General features: G+C 36.6%; 4 protein-coding genes across 5 annotated transcripts; 2 read left to right on the forward strand and 2 right to left on the reverse strand.

Annotated features, from left to right (window-relative positions):
* Positions 1-94: 94 nt before the first annotated feature.
* On the reverse strand, positions 95-2,581 carry LOC141898481 (26S proteasome non-ATPase regulatory subunit 4-like). Its single transcript, XM_074784406.1, has 11 exons — positions 2,471-2,581; positions 2,110-2,250; positions 1,913-2,024; positions 1,743-1,829; positions 1,557-1,625; positions 1,412-1,473; positions 1,170-1,329; positions 966-1,071; positions 733-876; positions 568-641; positions 95-467 (listed from the first exon to the last, which is right to left on the reverse strand). The coding sequence occupies exons 1-11, from the start codon at positions 2,494-2,496 to the stop codon at positions 294-296; spliced, it is 1,155 nt and encodes a 384-aa protein (XP_074640507.1). The 5' UTR covers positions 2,497-2,581; the 3' UTR covers positions 95-293.
* An 83-nt stretch (positions 2,582-2,664) lies between these two features.
* LOC141900313 (uncharacterized) lies at positions 2,665-4,602 on the forward strand. 2 transcript variants are annotated; one of them, XM_074787144.1, is made up of 6 exons: positions 2,665-3,040; positions 3,320-3,553; positions 3,638-3,791; positions 3,883-4,010; positions 4,154-4,337; positions 4,413-4,521. In XM_074787144.1, the coding sequence occupies exons 1-5, from the start codon at positions 2,845-2,847 to the stop codon at positions 4,330-4,332; spliced, it is 891 nt and encodes a 296-aa protein (XP_074643245.1). In that variant the 5' UTR covers positions 2,665-2,844; the 3' UTR covers positions 4,333-4,337; positions 4,413-4,521. The 2 variants fall into 2 exon arrangements, with proteins under 2 accessions (XP_074643245.1, XP_074643244.1); XM_074787143.1 differs by having other exon boundaries at positions 2,667-3,040; positions 4,154-4,327; positions 4,413-4,602.
* An 85-nt stretch (positions 4,603-4,687) lies between these two features.
* Positions 4,688-9,125, reverse strand: LOC141900626 (WD repeat-containing protein 91-like). Its single transcript, XM_074787605.1, has 16 exons — positions 8,978-9,125; positions 8,440-8,594; positions 8,237-8,346; positions 8,040-8,162; positions 7,863-7,945; positions 7,628-7,770; positions 7,133-7,544; positions 6,876-7,053; positions 6,654-6,780; positions 6,468-6,564; positions 6,289-6,383; positions 6,070-6,211; positions 5,889-5,997; positions 5,693-5,805; positions 5,415-5,612; positions 4,688-5,322 (listed from the first exon to the last, which is right to left on the reverse strand). The coding sequence occupies exons 1-16, from the start codon at positions 9,098-9,100 to the stop codon at positions 5,167-5,169; spliced, it is 2,364 nt and encodes a 787-aa protein (XP_074643706.1). The 5' UTR covers positions 9,101-9,125; the 3' UTR covers positions 4,688-5,166.
* LOC141900625 (uncharacterized) lies at positions 9,088-17,590 on the forward strand. The gene is made up of 6 exons (XM_074787604.1): positions 9,088-9,231; positions 9,446-10,688; positions 10,782-11,252; positions 11,342-12,150; positions 12,235-12,358; positions 14,277-17,590. Exons 2-6 carry the CDS (start codon positions 9,456-9,458, stop codon positions 16,932-16,934), a joined length of 5,295 nt encoding a protein of 1,764 aa, XP_074643705.1. The 5' UTR covers positions 9,088-9,231; positions 9,446-9,455; the 3' UTR covers positions 16,935-17,590.
* Positions 17,591-17,839: the final 249 nt, after the last annotated feature.

Below are 17,839 nucleotides of genomic sequence, written 5' to 3' on the forward strand. Positions count from 1 at the left end.
AATAAGTTCAAATATGGGCCCAAAACGTAGCTTTAAGTGGAACTTAGTCGACAAACCATGATATATCACTTTTCCCAAGAACATAAGAGGAAAATGTTTTACAAAACATTTATTTAGCTGAAGATTCGCAAATAACTTGCTACAAAACATCACGATACATATTTATAACAGAATGTGTTACATGTAATTCACAACTTCCCATCTAGCTAGAATTCTGATGAACTGTAAGCAGTTGGTCATATCAACTATGAATCAATCAATATATGCACAATTTTTTTTAATCTAAACTAATTTTACTTTTTCGGTTGATCTTTTTTATTTTTATCATCATCTTTTTTTGCTAAGGAGCCCATTGCATTTTGTATTGCGGAACTACCAGGATCAACGCCTGGTAAATTTTCTAATACGCTTTGTAAAAATGCGGGATCGTTCATGACTTCACTATAGTCTTCCTCTTCATCTTTTGACTGAAGTGAAACAAAATGCATACAATAGAATACATGTATATACGCTACATGCCGCTACATGCCGTTTAATATCTTGAAAATTGAATATTCAAAATTTTACCTCGACTTTCGATGCAGTTCCAGATGCAAGTGTACTATCATCTGTTTCCATAGGGGTTGGAGCATCACTAGCTTCTAATAAACAAATCATATATTATCATATCATCTCAGGGAGGTCCACTAATTTATGACGAGCGAATCATATCTTAATCCACTTTTAACCTACCTGAAGCTAAAGACATACGCATGGCATATGCAATCTGTTCTTCTTCAGTCATCATACCGAGATCAGGCATAGGTTCGGAATCCTCACTCTGCATTGACATAGCAATCGCTTGTTCTAAAAGTGCTTCTTCGCCAGTACCAGGGGCTGAATTAAAATCATCGAAGTTTGAAAGATGAGACTCATCATTGATACACTGATAAAAGCGTAACTAAAAAGCATAATGGAATTGATACCTTCAGCAATAGAGGGAGTGGCAGTATCTGTGCCAGTGGCAGGTGTTACTTTTCTTGAATCTTCCTCTTGTCTCGCACGCTGTTCTTCCATCGATACACGTAAAGCCTAAAATGAAATGAATAAAAATTGAAATTCAGCTTCGTCAAAGGGTTATTCGATAAGATGATTCAAAAATAATGAAAATCTATAATCAAGATAGTTACCAAAGCAAGTTCAGGATCTTCATTAGGATCAACACCAAATTCAAATCCAGCACTGCTCATACCAGCAACTGGTCCGACACCATCTTCTCCCACTACTATCGGTGAACTGATCAGTGCATCGGAGAGAAGAGGGCCAGGAGGAACGGTTACTAAATGAGAACTGAAAATAAAAACATGAGACTTATTATGTATAATATTAATATTCATTTTTAGTTGGGCTCCAAAAACCATACTACACATACCTGGTTCCATCTTTGCCATTTATGGTGTTAATGAATGTAGTCAGTTTATCAGTATTTACAGTCTGGAAATATAAACGTCACTTATTCTATAAACTATCAAACGATTATCTTTTGAATTAAAGAGGTTTGTATGATTTGTTCTTACCTCTTCACCAAAATTGATAACATCAACATTGACTTTCTCCTTCTTTAATCTTTTAGCTAATTTAATCAACTGTAATGAAAGGAATTTTGAAGATGAAATCAGTATTCTTCAAGACCTATTTATGCATTGAAGCAAAAATTCATAAAAAGTCTTTGTGAATTTTTGATAGAAGTTATAAATATCTACCTCTTTCTCATCTTCAGTGATTGGACTTCCCACGAAGGCCACGATGCGCATTTTATGATTTTTTCCTTGACGATGCTTCAGTGCCAACTAAATAACGAAGAAGAAATCAAGAGAAATTAATTTTTACACTTCTATGATCTTAGATGAAAGGCTTTTAAATATAAACTTACATGAGCAATTCTAATTCCAGACATGAAACTTATTTCTCCTCTTGGTTGAACTTGATGTAATTTTGACAATACTCTTCCAGTATCAGTTGTGAGTGTACACAGGACCTCCGTACTGAAAGATCCACATGAATACAATGATAGTCATAGTTAATGACTACTAGATAGATGGGCCTAAAAAGGTATTTTTATTTTTTTACCTTGCCAAAGTCAGCAATCCAACATTGTTCTCAGGATTGGATCTGGTCTTTGAATGCGATATCAAATTCACCGCATCTTGTTGAGCTTGCAAACGAGTTGGTAAAAAGTCGCCATTTCTCATATAATCACTGTTGTCAACACTGAAACAAAATTTCAAATTTGTATGACAGGAGTTCACTCAGACTAGATTATGACACTGCAGTTTTGACAAGGGATATACATCTTCTAAACATAATTTACATTATCGGTACTGCAATTTCAAAGATTCTCGTAAAACCATATGATCGAATCTGTATTTAAATTTCATAAAATATGCAAATACAATGAAAAAGGATAAGAAAACGCGATTATTTAGCTTACCAAAGGATTGTACTTTCCAGCACCATCTTGAACCCGGAAGCTTATTTACCTGAGCGAGTTGGCACTTGGTGGCAGCACAATACGGTCACTAGATAATTTCTATGCACACCGCGGGCCAGCGCACTGGCGAATGAATGACTATTAATCGGCCCTCTATTAATCTTTCCAAAATCAAATCCAGCCATTTCTATTTTTAGATACATGTGATCATGTAAATGACAGTTACATAGCACGGCCCCAATAGAAAGCTGTTTTTATCCAAAACAAACTTACAAATTTCTTTGCCGCAAGATAGCGCCAGCGGCTAGCCGTCTTAGAACGCATGATTTTTTATATATAATGATTATATTATATAGTCCGTATATATTGAAACAATGCAGACTAGATGCTATTTATGTGGCTGTAATACTTTCAATATTTTTGACGTGAAAAATCAAGTTGACACCTCTAAAACATGCCTTAATTCGCGGTTACAATCGGTACAGCTAATTCCATCCTCACCTGCAACAGCTAATTCTGAAGTTTCTCATGTTGATTTATCTTGGCATTCTATCATCACCTTAACTTCGGGTAAAGTATTTTACGTTGTTTTGTAGAGTATTGAGGATTAAGCCGTTTAGTATAGTATTTTGCAGTATGTATGAGAACTTGTGATTTAATGATTCTATTTTAGTAATAGATTAATGATTGATTGATTTAATGATAGATTAATAGATTTTATAATAGATTCATGATTTAATTTTAGTAATAGATTAATGATTTACTGATTCTATTTTAATTTTTTTATTTATTTCTATTTAATGATTCTATTTACTGATTCTATTTTGAACAAATCTTTTAACTTTTTAGACGCTGAATTGTATATAAGCGGATTCCATGGAGGAAAAGATCACAAGGACAAATTAATTGAATCCAATGTAGATTGTTTTGATCGTTTGTGGGATTCAGTACTTTTTATAAGTAAAAATGGGAAACTACTGGTTAAACATGGAGACACTAGTATTCCAGTAGAAGTTGAATTAGCTGCTAATAACAAACTTGTCCAGATTTCATGTACAGATGAAGATACATATATTTTGACAGGTGATTACGTATGTCCCAGCTATAAATCATTGCATTGGATTGAAAGGTTGTTGTTTGATAAATAATTGGTATAAATTTCAATAGATGAAGGATCTGTGAAAAGATGTTCCCATTCAGAAAACTGCTGGTCTGTCAACGATATGGATTTAGATTTTAAAGTAGCACAAATAGCATGTGGAAAAGAGCATACTTTGTTACTGAGTGAAAGTGGGCAGGTTTATAGTTGTGGGTCTGGAAGGTAAGAGATCCAAGTCTTTCAGTGTGTATTTCACCTTATCTTAGGACATGCCTGTAAATTATCATTGTATCTTTTTTTCATTCCCTGAAAGTCGGGGTCAGCTTGGACATGGCGAAATAGATGTCACTGTTCAAAGTAGTCCAAAGCTAGTTGAAGATTTAGATGGTGTCAGGATGAAGCAGGTTGCTGCAGGTGGTTGGCATTCAGTTGCATTGAGTGGTAGGTACAGATTATACCACATATTCATACTAGCTCAAGGAAACATTTACACACTTTATTTGTTCATTATGTGAGATTCTCTGTATTATACAACATAACTCAGTATCATTTTAAAATAACTTGTCTGAATGGGTCTTTTCCAGAAATTGGTGACGTTTATATCTGGGGATGGAATGAAAGTGGTCAACTGGGATTTACAAATGATCTATCAAGTGAAGCTGTTAACTTTCTTCTTCAACCAACCTTACTCAATATCGATGGAGAAGAATCAATTCAAAAAGTAGTGTGTGGTTCAAGGCATACAGTTGCTCTAACAGGTTAAAATCGGTATCTACATGTAAATTACTTAGGTCATTTTGCGCTCGTCACCACTAGGCTAGCCTTTTTTTCACCTCATTCCAGAAAATGGAGATCTGTTCACATGGGGATGGAATAAGTACGGCCAGTTAGGACTAGGTGATCAAACTCAAAGCAATAAATGCTTTAAACCTACCAAAGTTTCACAGATTGTTATCAAAGACGAGAGACTAGTGGATATATATGCTGGAGCCTGGAACACTGCAGTTATTACCAAAATCCTTTAATCTGTAAATCATGAATTTATTCTATTAAAGAAAGCATTTATATTTTATAATAAACTATCTTCATTTTGTTTATTCAATCTTTCAATATATCTGTTTAACATGGATTATTTACATAACTAGTACCGGTAATTACCATTAAGTATGAGATTTTATTGACTAGAAACAACATTGTCATAATCACATCAGTGAAATTATGCTTGTAACAATTAAAGTACTGAATCAACTCGATAACTTGTTTGCGATCAAAAACGATGATTTCAATTAGATTAGTTAAATAATCTCATATTTGGCACATTATTGCCTATCCTGACTAGAAAATTACGAGGATAAACAACAAAGGTATCTTGAATCGCTGTTCTCAAAAAGAATTTTACCATTTAAACTTAGATTTGGTATGTGTATGCATAAACATTTATTCATTTTATAAAGACTACACTAAAATATTATAAATGGTTTAATACCATACATAAAATATGATCCCTGGATTGCTAGCACTGCGTGTAGATTATTCTCAAGTTCATACAACAACGTAATTACATCTCATCGATTTCGATTTACCAAAACTTCATATTCTATTGCTTGAGAAGTGTCGACACCATAACCTTTCCATCCATTGCTCCTGTTAAACACATTCGACAGTCTATAGCTGTTGACCAGTCTACTGTTACTACCGGTGCCTTGTGGCCACTTAAAATCATTGTTTTCTGAGCTCCTTTTTCCCTGTCCAACTGAAATACAATACAATAAATAATATACATGTACACATTTGTCGTATTCACTGTTGCAATCGTTTTTCTTTCTAATTCAACGAAATACATACATTGTACATTAAACCATTGGATTGAGCACAAGTTAGTACATATTGTCCTTCAGCATCAAATGCAAATAATTTTCCTTTAGGAGACTGCATTTGTTTATAGCCTCCAAAAGCAGATGCAACAAATGGTCCGGCAGCACCACTGTGGACGCACCAGTCGCATACTTTGTTGCCTGTTTGATGTATGCTCCACTGTAAGAACTAAGAATAAAGAAAACAAGAATAATGGTTACCTGTAATTGCCGGCCCTAAGTATCAAAAGCAAGCATAAGTTCACATACCTTTCCATCTCCACCCATGCTATAACAGGTATTTTCATCAGAGCTGAACTGTACACAGTAAACCTCACCTACATGAGCTCTCCATGAAGCGATACATTCCACTCGTTGCATGTCTGTCAAAAAATAGGTTAACAGTTTGAGCCACTCTCAATAGATAAAGTCCCCATATTTCAATATTTCTTTCAAGTGAACTTACCAAAAAGACGAATCATACCATCGGCACCTCCAGTTACGAGTAGTTGGCCATTATGGTTGAAAGCAGTACAATTAACAGCAATGGGACTGGGTGTTAATGGTAGTTCTTTCTGTAAGTTAGAGGATAGTTTGTCAAGATACACTGCTTACGCAGTATACAATATAAATCATGATCAGTTTACCTCCATTTTCATAGTTTTCATGTCCCACAAAGATAGTTTACCAAGTCTCGCTCCAACAGGTTCAGCACCAACTCTGCCGATCCTACCAGATGATGCACACACGAATGATGTACCGGCAGGACTACACGCTAATGATACAATCCTACAATAATAAAGTTTTCAAGGTAAACACCACATAAAACTAATTGAGATGAAATCACAATTCTGTACACTGTATACCTAGGGAAAGCTGCATCAGCAGCGACCTCTATAAGTGTTTTCTTTTCCTTGATATCAAATAATCGAACACGTCCTGCTTTGTTACCAAGTAATAACTGAAATTGAAAATGTTGATAAATGAACTTTCATTAATTGTTTGAAGTAAATGGATGAAGTTTGCTGATATGACATGAACTTACTAATCGGTCAGCTTTACTCGCCCATTCTAATGATAACAGTGGAGCAGTTGACATAATTGAACCCACCGTTACGGGAGCAGGATCTAATGCCCATACCCTGTGCAAAATACCATGAAGTATTACAAGACTCATAATTCAAAAAATATTCTAACACATTTTCTTTGGAAGAAAAATGAAAACACTTACTTGACAACTCCATCTATATCTACACTGGCTATCATCTTTCCAGTTTCACTGAATCGACAATGCGTAATTGAAGAGTGATGTTCGTTGTATTCATCTTGGCTCAATAACAGAAATGGTGATTCAACATCTGTTTAAAATGACAACAGAGCACAGAATCTAACTTTACTGAAAGCCATGACTGTAATAAATACCAGACCAGTAATGTTTTAATACTTCACTAACCAGTGTTTTCTATGGAATCAATTGGAACTTTATATCTCATCGAATCTTTCTTTGGTTCTTCTCGGTGATTTTCGGATGTAACAGATTGAGGTGGAATAATGGGAGCAGATATCTGTCGGTTGACTGCATCCTTCTTTACTACATTACCATCAAAAGATTTACGTTTATCATCTACAAACTACAAGATATATTGAATTGCAGAAATCCTGGGGGAACAATTGGCTCTAGGACACATGATCAGTGTTTCAAATAATTACCTTGTCTTTCTCCTTACAATTTCGTCCCATTCCCAGTAATTCTCTACGCTGTTTGTCATGACTTTCTTGCAATTGTATCTTATGTTTCAATTGATTGATTGCAGCTGGATTTGCGTGTATTGATGATTGACCATTGTTTCCATGTATTTGTACTGGTGGGAATGATTGTCTGGCTGCACTCGGTGAATTTGTGCCCAGTTGACGCATTTTAACATCATCTTTGCCACCATTTCCTTCTTTTCCTCCAAATCTTTTGTTCATGTCATCGGATTTCATTTGAGGCTGTGATATTTTCCGCCCAAAGGATGGACTAGCAGTTTTACGGAATGTCGGTGATGTAGGCAGATTAATTTTCTTAGCAAAGGATTTGATAATTCCAGGTTGTGGTTCTGGCTCCTGAATTGTTGTATCTCTGTAAAGGAAATGTCATGTTAGGCCTTTTTTTCTCAACATGTTTCAAGTATATTATGAATACTAGAGAAAGTACCTACTTACTGAGATATATCATAGAAATCATCCATTAATTCCAAATTTGTCGCTGTAACCAAATTGATATCGGCAGGCTTCTTTTTTTCAAGTTTTTCATTCATTTGACCGAGCCAAGGATCATTTTTCTTCTTGTCCTTATACATAGCTAACTGCAACAACAAAACGAACATTCACCACGCTGAAACTGTGATTTGAAAATTAAAAGAATAAGTTTAGAGATGCAAAAAGCGTCTAAAATTACCTGCTTCAGATAGTGACCAGTTTCTTCTTGTAACCTTTTAATTCTTTGAAGATCTTGCTCAAACATGAGAAGAGCAGGGAGGGGTAGAATAGTAAATTAAGGATAAAAACATCTAAGATTCTAATGTTATATTTGGAAATCACTGACAACCGGTAAATGTGAACATTAAAAGGATATGCATACTCTGATATACAACACTTAGGAAGTTGTGTAACGATAAGAGGAATGTATCCTGCCATTGCTTTGTGAAATACATAGCAAATGTAGCGTTATCTTCTGGGTTCTTAATGAATGGTAAAGCTGTAAAAGTTTCAACAATGTCATGTATAATCATAAGAATCATCAATGAGAATAAAGTCTTTTTCAATACTTACCAAACCATTCTTTCCATTCAGACTGATTCTGAATCTCGGGAGCCATTTTTTCAAAGAATTCATTCACTTTTTCGAGTCTGTTAGCTGAAACAGCTGTAACCAGATACCACCTAAAATTAATTATGATGACAATCAAAAGTATGGTTTGAATTAATTTTTTTTCTTCAAACTTACGATTACTAATCATTAGGACTTAGGCCTACCTGTAAAGGCTGACCTCCAGTTTTCTAACACTAGATGAATGAATATATTCAAGACGAGAGAACAAGCGCGTATCCAAATATATCCAGTATTCCTTTAACGGAACTAAGTCAGAATTCACAACATAAGAGTGAATCAGTTCAATTATCTTTTCAGCCTGAAATTAGAGATAAGTGAATGTCAAGTAGTTATTAGGCTAGTTCTAGTAGCAAGTAGGGTTAGTCTAGTACCTAGCAGTCAAACTTAGAGGGAACCGTAACGTAACAACAACTGGTATTCAGACTAATAGTAGGGGTGGTGGAACCAACTGCAGACTGGACATAAATTTTAAAAGGGCCTCATGTCAAGACCTGTCTCGTATAACTAACCGCAAAGGAGCTGTTTATACGTATGAAATGTTACAATGTTCGCTTCCCATAAATAATAGAAAGGCTGCATCAATAAAATCTGTCTCGATTGAATTTGATTGAAATACGTTCCACTAAGAAATCTATGCATTATGGGGTTTATGAACTGTTTGAAAGTCGAATATGCCTCTACCTTGAATCCTTTATCTTTGTCATTTTTCAATTCGACATCATAATTCTTCAGACTTGTGTGGAATCCACGGAATAAGATGTATTCTTTCACCATCTCGTCTAAGTTCGGTACAGCCGACGCCATATTGTTTGTGCTGTAAGATCGTGAGAAATCGTGCTCTATTATTATCGAATTAAGCCGTAATTCGTTTGAATAAGCGATGAATCTGAGTTCAATCATTTAAAACAATACTGTACCATCTAGTGAAACACTTCGTAAGTAAATCATTTCAATAATACTCTGATATTTTACTTATATTTGGCTCGCATAATGTGCACGTGTTAGTCTGTGTTTCAACCGTCCGTATTTATTTAACCTGTTAACCACTTTCCCTTTCACATCCTTCTTTATTCGACTCTTAGTAATCTTTAGCAAACGTAGAATGCATTAAATTGAACCGAATTTAAGATCATTGTTGACTATTTTCAGGATCGGAACTATGTCGTCTGGTCAGCAAGATTCGAATAATACAGCGGCTGCTGCTGCTTACTACCAGATGTGGCAACAATACCAACAACAATCAGGTTCAGCCACATCGGGAACATCAACCTCTACTACTAGTACTGGTCCTCCTGGTCCACCTGCTAATTCATCCGCACAGGACTACGCACAATGGTGGCAAATGTACAGTCAGTGGTACCAGAATTATGTATCGAGTATTGGTGGTGAGTCTAGTGGAAACTCGCAAACAAATACTGCATCCACGAATTCTGCTTCAAACATGGCTGCACAAGCTGCCCAGTGGGCGCAATGGGGGCAGCAAAGTCAACATCAGAACCAGGGAAATTGGGGCCAAACCGGTGGTTGGGGAAATCAGCAGAATAATGCCGGGTATTGGGGCTCGTCTAGTGCTGGTATGAGTAGCGATGGAAGTTATTGGGGACAAGGAGGCTATGGAGAAGGTTACAATCAAAGTGGTTATGGAAGTAATTACGGTCAAATGGGTTATGGACAAAATCGAGGATCGTGGGCTCCCTCCCAGCGTGGTGGAGGTGGTGCGTATCGTCGTGGAGGGAGTGGAGATCGCAGTGGGCGTTCTGATAGTAAAAAAAGAGGATGGGCTGATAACAGTTGTTCTACAGATAACAGTGATTATTGGGGAGTGAAGAAACAAAGAACTGAGAGCTGGGACAGATATAGTAAAGATAGGTTCGGTGAAAATCGCGACCGCTCATCCGATCGTTTTGGAAAAAGTTCCGGTGGCGACAGAGCGTTTGGTTTTGGCGGCAACCGTTCCGATAGGAAAGATGACCGTAGTCATTATCGAACGTCAAGTTCTGCTCGACGCGGCGAAATCAAGTCCTTGCTCGACCTCGATGTAAAAGCCCCGACGTCGGCGAGAGGCAGAAGAGATTCTGATCGTGAGGACAGACCGAGAGATCGATACGGCAGCAGTCGACGTGATGATAAATACAGTAGTGATGATCGATACGGAAGTATGGACCGCGACAGAGGAAGAGATAGGCGTAGACGTGAACGCACTCCCGAACGTAGAGAACGCAACAGACCAGAGTTTTCATCTCCTAGACGCCACGAAAGCGATTCTGACGTCAGTCATAATCGTCGCGGAAATACAGCCCTTCTAAAGCAGAAACTCAGAAAACTTGAAATGCTGATTTGTGATGCTATTAAAGAGAAACGAGACACAGGGAAATGTATCGAATTGGAAAAGGTGAGAAATTATAAAACGTTAAAATTATTTGGTGTATTAGAAACGTGGTGTATTCACACATTGTGGTTGATAATGTTATAATTCATATTTCAGTATATGGAGGAGTTGACCTTACAAAAAGCTTCAGCTGAAGGCAAAATATGTAATGATGAAGCCACCAAAAAAATAGCAGAAGAGATTAAAGCGGATAAAATAGGGGATGATAAAAATGTAGAACATCCTGGTGAGCCTGATACTAAAGAGTCTGAAAGTGAAGGTCCTGCTGAACCTGGAACTGAAGATACTAATAAAGCCGGAACTGAAGGTACTGATAAGCCTGGAACTGATGGTACCGATGAGACTGGAACTGATGGTACTGATAAGCCTGAAACTGAAGGTACTAATTTACCTGAGACTGAAGGTACTGATCAGCCTGAAACCGAAGGTACTGATAAACCTGAAACTGCGGGCTGTGGTGAGGGAATGGAAGCAGAAGAACCAAAACCAGAACAAGAGGACGAAACTGCCAAGACATCTGATACAATAACAGAGGAGAAAAATTGTGAAGATGAAGGTGACAAAATGGTAAGTAGCCTTAAATAGACACATGGATGTTCTTGTAATCAAAGCTATCGATAGATCTAAATGATGATGTAAGTTTTCTTTTCTGACAGGAGAGTGTACAAACCGAGAAGCCAGTTGAAGCCTCCAGAGATGCAGAGAGTACAATTCCTGATTCGGAAATGATTGACGATTCGATACAGAAAGAAGTGGAAGATGAGTCAGAAGTTGAGGAAATTGAGGAAGATGAAGAGCAGGAAAGTACCATTCAGCAAAGCCACGAAGAAGGGGGAACATTCACAAATAGCATGGTTGAAACATTGTCATTGGTTCAAAAGCGTGAACAAAGTACAAGAAAGCACAAACCCATTCCATTTACTGTTGAAGAATGTCAACATCTTGTTACTATGTTCCTGAAGAAGATCCACCTTGAGACCATGATTGTTTTAACTGACTTTGTTCATGATGGAACCCCTATGGTTCTATGCGAGTTGTATGTGCAAGAATATTGTTTGGGTACAGGAGAATCAAGGAGTCATAAGATAGCTGTTCAGCGTGCATTCTACACTATCGTTGATTTCTTTAGAAAGTCTCCATCTATCAAACTGCTTTACTTTAAGAGAACGACACGATCAATCCTCGAAGAGATAAAACACGAATTATTAGTTAAAGGTTCTGAAGATGCTGAACTTATGAAATCTCTTGATTTACCCCCCGCCACAGATACTGTAATACCGGCAAATACTACTGACGATCTCCCTGTGGCTAAACCTGAGGAATATGGAAATATTGTAGTACTTGTCCATCCAGAACGTAATGACCAGGATCCTTTGAATGTCATATATCAGCTTGCTGAATTCAACAACAAGGAAGTGAAATTTTTGTACAAGGAAGTCACGCGAAGGCGTCGAGCTGAAACCAAGTAGGTGTACCTCATTTTCTGATCTCGCTATGAATCATTTCCTGCAGATGATGGTAAATATAAACAAACCTTTTTCTATTTTAGATGTGCCCTATACTTCGATAATCATTTGATGATTGTTACCTTTGATGAAGGTCAAGCCTGTGCCAGACATCGTGCTTCAAAAACATTGCTTCGCAAATTGTATGAAAGACACTGGTCACTTGTTGTAAGTATATTTCTATATGTGATTTCATATGTTTTATTTCATTCTATTTTTAGAAAATCAATCTCTAAATATTTGGTTCTATAGCAATTTCTCATTCAGAAATGGCATAATTTTTGAAAACCCATTTGATAATCCAATTATTTTTCTATATTGCCCTTCAATTACACCAACCAAGAAAATAGTCTTTTAATTCTTCAATTTCTATGAATTTCGAAAGTTAGTTTTTGGAATTAGATGTGCTTTATATTCGTTGTCACTTCAACGTCCTTCAACTTCAGTTCATAGCAACTGAAAGATAAGGTTTTGAGGTGACAAAGTGTCTAATCTAGTCATTCAGCTTTCAGGTTTATTGCCTAATGATCTCTGCAATAAAATGAACCAATTATAAATACATGTTTGTTTGTTATGAAAACCTGTTGGGTAGGTTACATGCGATGGAAATTTACTGAATATCAAAGGAATTTAAGGGTTAGATCCTGTGCTTGAGCTGTCTGGTAAATGGTGTCGGAGAGAGAATGGTCTGTATTATCGAGTCATGTAAATCTTCGATCTGTCTGGAGAATCCTCAATAAGCCATCTTAACTTAAATGCTGACATTTTATCGAAAGCCCATCATCGTCCTTGCCAATTTAGACTATGGAATTCAGAAAAATGGTTCATCATATGAAGGAACAGCATCGGTATACATAAGGAAAGATTTAACTACATACGCATTACGTGATAACTTTTTGCTGAATGGACCCTGCTTTGCTCAGACATTCCTGTCCCCCATGAACTATGTTCTCCATGGATGCAATAATGAAGAAGTCCCAGGCACGTCTCTTGTTAATTATTTGTTTAACTTATATATCGAACTGTTCTATTCCAGGCTAACTTTCATCCGTCCATTTTGTTCCCCTTTCTCTTTTTACATTAAAAAGAAGGGTGTCCTCCCACAATATCTATCACTTTAACAATCGTCCTATCACAAAACATTTACATTATGAAAATAATTTAAAATCATATCTTGGATTAGGGATGTACCAGATACATGAAAGTGATGCAGTTGGAAGTCAGTTGTACAAAATATTTATTCAAAATTCATCTAAAAGATGCAAATTATACGTTACTACTTACGATTTTATGTTGCTGCATTTGTAGATTGAAATCTGAAAATCTTTTGGCATGTATTTAGTTAAGTTATTATAATTTGATCATGTAAATATTATTATTTTATGTAACAGAAACCTAAACCTATAGTATTAGCTCTAAAATAGCACACTCCAAAATGCATCAATGTGACAAGGGAAGAGGTCTCCTCAAATTCATGAGGTTCCTGCCTCAAAATCTAGAGGTACCAGCCAGTCAGAAAATACATTGAAGGTAACATAAACCAGGAATTCGATTTCAGGTTCCCCAAAAATAAGTTTGCGCCTCATCACTGGATAACAACTGCACAATGGCGTCACTGAATCTGATGTTTTACCAGGAACCCCAGTAAATACGAACGGATATATATGCTGAAACTGAATGATCTCCTCATACCTCTTGCACACATGGATGGATCAATTTGCCCTCTGGATGAATCGGCTATTGGGACATATCCCCAAATTATATCCCTAAAAGTCAATCTAGATCGTATCCTGGATATTAGCTGTATTGCTTAGTTATACCTTTGTTGTATACCGGTACAAGCTGCAATTGGACTGCCTAAGAGATGCGAGATACCCACTATCAATCTTCTTTGTGTGTGCGTTAAGAGGAATGTTTATCCACCTATTATTCACCTATGGTACATGCAAACAAATTTGATATTTATATCTTCATATTGTAGTTTGGCTTGGATAAGCATTCCTATCTAGTTAATTATACTGATCTCATTTTCAGGTTAAAATTGTTGATTTCTGTGAGGCTTATTTGAATTCTATTCATTTTTTAGAGTAAACCATTTGATCTTGGGAAGAAAGTATTTGATATGTGGAAGGATGGGGTGTTTGAAGGAATGAAAGCACTTGAATATGATCCAATCGAAGATGAGCGACTTGAACAGGAGCGCGAGAAAGAAAAACAGATAGAACGCGAGAAAAGATCAACTCGAGATCATGAAAGACAAGATAGACGTACTGGTAGTAGGTGGGATGATAAAAAGGATCGAGATAAAAATAGGGATTCAGATCGTGGAAGGGGTCGGGATAGTGAGAGGCATGATAGATCAACTAGGGACAGTGATCGTAGGGACAGAGACAGTGATCGTAGAGATAGAAATAGTGACAGGAGAGATAGAGATAGGAGAGACAGATCTGAGAGTGATAGGAGAGACAGATCAGATAGGCGAGGGGATAGAGACAAGGGTCATAGAAGTGACAGTAAGGAGAAGGGTGAAAGGAAAGTTGATGAAACTGTTGACAAAAAAGATGATGGGGATGCTGATAAGCTGAATGAAACAGACTCCAAATCAATGGAAGAAAAAGAAATCAACTCTGAGGTAAAATCAGAGGAAATGCAAGCAGTAGAGTCGAAACAAATGGAGACGCTGGACACTGAAAAGATAATGCCTGAAGTAAAACCACAAGAAGAAATGGAGATAAAACCGGATAATATGGAACAGGCGAAGCTAATAGAGGAAACCGACCAAGGAAGTGAGATGAAAGTTGAAGATAATGCAGAGGACGTAGAGATAAAGCAAGAAGACAATATTGAAAAAGTAGACATTGAACAGAAAGATGAAGCAGAAACAAAACGTAAGGATGAAAGCCTAATGGAAGAAATACAAGGAAAACTAAATGCTGTTGATGAACAACAAGGAGAATCTGAAAAGATGGTGGTAGAAGAAACTAAAGTTGATGAAAGTGAAACCAAACCTGAGGAACCATTAGAGGAAGCACCAGTAACAAGAGTACTGCGAAGAAGTAGTAGGCGAAGCGGAGGTACACCAGATAAAAAAGCAAAAACTGAAACAAGTGGAGGTCTTCGAAGAAGCGGCAGACGTGGAAAGAAAGAGGAACCTAAAGAAGAGCCTAAAGTTGATGAGGAGATTAAACCAGATGAAGTTAAACCTGGTGGTGATGTTGAGATGGTGGAAGCTGTATGTGAGATTCAGGATGAAACATCAATTAAAGATCAAAAAGATGAAATTAAAAGTAGTGATGACACAGAAGTTGAAAGACCAAATTTAAAAGTTGATAGTAATACAACTGTAAACTCAAACGAAGCTGAAAAATGCATGGAGACCGCTGAAAGCAAGATGGCTGAAAACGAAAATACGAAACATGATGAGCCTGATAAAGATAAGGAATCTAAAGCAGATGATAAAGAGAATGTCAAAGAAGATGAAACAGTGGATAAAATTGCAGATGAGGAAAAACATGGTAAGAATGATGGAGGTGACAAAATAGATGAAAATGTTAACGCTAAGGGAAATGAAGCTAAAGATCAAAATCAAGAAAATAAGGAAGAAAGTGAAGAGAAAGTTAAAACTGATACAAAAGATGAAAGTGTGACAGAAGATATTGTTGATTTACTGAATGTAAGACGATATGGTAGAGAAATATTGGCAGAACTTGGTTGGACAGGAGATGCCCTTGGACGAGAATGTGGCGAAATTATCTCTCCTATCCCAATAATAAGTGTTGCTTATGTGCATGGGCCAGACGCTGTCATTCCTTACAAACCTCCGAAGCCCAAAAGATACAGGAAGAAAGTGAAACTAGTTGCACCATCTAATGTGGATGAAGAAAATAAGGAGACTAATAAGGAGCTAGAAAATAAGGAACCAGAGACTTTAAACGCACCAGAGAATAAAACGGAGGAAAATATGGAAACTGAAGTGACAGAAAGGACAGACGTATCTAATTTGACTGAGAAAAATGATAATGACACCGATATGACGGAGGCAAACAATATTGAGGAACCTTCAGTTAAATCTGACAAGAACATACACGATATGAACACAGAGGCCACAGATGATAATTCAGAGATACCGTCTGACTCTAATACGCAAGATTTGAATGCAGAGGCAGCAGACAAAATTGATGACACAGAAAACAAACCTGAGGTACTTCCAGACAAATCTGATGCTAATACACAACATGTGATGACAGAATCAGTGGACGAAACTAATGAGACAGACAGTAAGACTGAAGACAGTAGTAAGGGTGAATCTAGTGAGGTAGCCCCTGCAGACAACGTTGCTAATGCTTCAAAAAGTGATGCCAAAGAATCAGTTGCAGAAGAATCTGAATATGAAGAAATAACTGATAACGAAGAAGAAGAGGTTCCTGATCCTAATATCCCTCTGAGGCGTTTTAACGAGCAACAGTATGAATGGGTTCAACAAGCTGTAAATCTTTATGCGACAAGTGGAATTGTTGATGAACTTGTGTTCTCCCCTGGTTTTAATAAGTTAGAACGGGCTCAGATTCGTTCGATATGTAAGAAAGTGATGTTAAAAACAGAACTGATTATAAAAGAGAAATATTGTTTCCTTGTCGCTTCACGTAAAACTGAAGATCCTGAGAAAATTCTACGCATTGTAAGAATGTTTGGTGGAGTCACCAACAAGTATGCTTCTCATCCACCCCAAAAAGTTAGGTGGTGAATTATTTACTATAGGAAACTCTTCCTTACAGGTACCCTCTGCATTTGCAGATATTCTGATCTTCAACTTGTCTGATATCTGGTCGATGATATATTTACAATCCTAACACACTATTCAGTAAGGCAGGTTTTCTTTGAGATGAGGACGAGCTGGAAATTGTTAATATTCATGTTTATATATCTGGTGGACAATTAGTGTAAAAATTTTGTATTTTGCGCTGTAATAGTTATACGGTGTATCTTATATTAACTAGAAACGAATATATCTTGTTTTTCTGTATTATTGCTGATTAGTGGGTTTTGGTAAACATAGATTATTGTTGACATTTCTCATGCTATGATTTTATTGTGTATAATGTTAGTTTAGAGATATATAGGGTACAGTGTATTTCATATTGCATTTGAGAGAGTTTTTACTGGAATATCTGAATCAAAATGTTTCTCATGATCAGAAAATCTAAATATCACAATCATTGTAAATTTACTGTTGAAATTAAAACTTATCATGTACCGGTACATTTGTATATTTCAAAATAGAAATTTGGTAAATTTTGTGCTCTATGATTTATGATGCTTCAAAACTAATAGAAAATGCTTTCTTAAATGATAATATAATCAGATTAGAACATAATGCCAATTTTCTCATAAATGTTGAACTGGACTCGATTTAACCTTTTTAAATAAACCTACATCTATTTGTATTGGAAAAAATGTATGTATGTTTTTTATTTGTGGAAAGATTTCTCAAGGTATAGTGCAGGTGTATGAAGTTAGGGCGAGGTTGACCAAGAACATAGTGTCTGCGACAGTTGGGTACATGGTACAGGATCTTAAGAGTGATTGAGATCACTGAGCTGGTGGAAACAACCATGGATCTTATCAGCATACCACTTCGGCCCAGGATTG

Source organism: Tubulanus polymorphus, chromosome 2 (assembly GCF_964204645.1).
Source record: "Tubulanus polymorphus chromosome 2, tnTubPoly1.2, whole genome shotgun sequence".
In the NCBI taxonomy this organism is placed as follows: Eukaryota; Metazoa; Nemertea; class Palaeonemertea; order Tubulaniformes; family Tubulanidae; genus Tubulanus; species Tubulanus polymorphus.

Excerpts from the sequence above, each read along its gene's own strand:
- LOC141898481 (XM_074784406.1), bottom strand. The coding sequence starts at position 2,496 with ATGGTGCTGGAAAGTACAATCCTTTG. Across the intron at positions 2,251-2,470 it reads CTGGAAAGTACAATCCTTTG|TGTTGACAACAGTGATTATA; the intron begins GTAAGCTAAATA and ends ATTTTGTTTCAG. Across the intron at positions 1,830-1,912 it reads CTGGAATTAGAATTGCTCAT|TTGGCACTGAAGCATCGTCA; the intron begins GTAAGTTTATAT and ends TTCGTTATTTAG.
- LOC141900313 (XM_074787143.1), top strand. The coding sequence starts at position 2,845 with ATGCAGACTAGATGCTATTTATGTGGCTGTAATACTTTCAATATTTTT. Across the intron at positions 3,041-3,319 it reads TATCATCACCTTAACTTCGG|ACGCTGAATTGTATATAAGC; the intron begins GTAAAGTATTTT and ends TTAACTTTTTAG. Across the intron at positions 4,328-4,412 it reads GCATACAGTTGCTCTAACAG|AAAATGGAGATCTGTTCACA; the intron begins GTTAAAATCGGT and ends ACCTCATTCCAG.
- LOC141900626 (XM_074787605.1), bottom strand. The coding sequence starts at position 9,100 with ATGGCGTCGGCTGTACCGAACTTAGACGAGATGGTGAAAGAATACATC. Across the intron at positions 7,946-8,039 it reads TGTTGTATATCAGAGTATGC|CCCTCCCTGCTCTTCTCATG; the intron begins ATATCCTTTTAA and ends TTACTATTCTAC. Across the intron at positions 7,771-7,862 it reads CTGGTCACTATCTGAAGCAG|TTAGCTATGTATAAGGACAA; the intron begins GTAATTTTAGAC and ends TTGTTGTTGCAG.
- LOC141900625 (XM_074787604.1), top strand. The coding sequence starts at position 9,456 with ATGTCGTCTGGTCAGCAAGATTCGAATAATACAGCGGCTGCTGCTGCT. Across the intron at positions 11,253-11,341 it reads AAGATGAAGGTGACAAAATG|GAGAGTGTACAAACCGAGAA; the intron begins GTAAGTAGCCTT and ends CTTTTCTGACAG. Across the intron at positions 12,359-14,276 it reads AAAGACACTGGTCACTTGTT|AGTAAACCATTTGATCTTGG; the intron begins GTAAGTATATTT and ends TTCATTTTTTAG.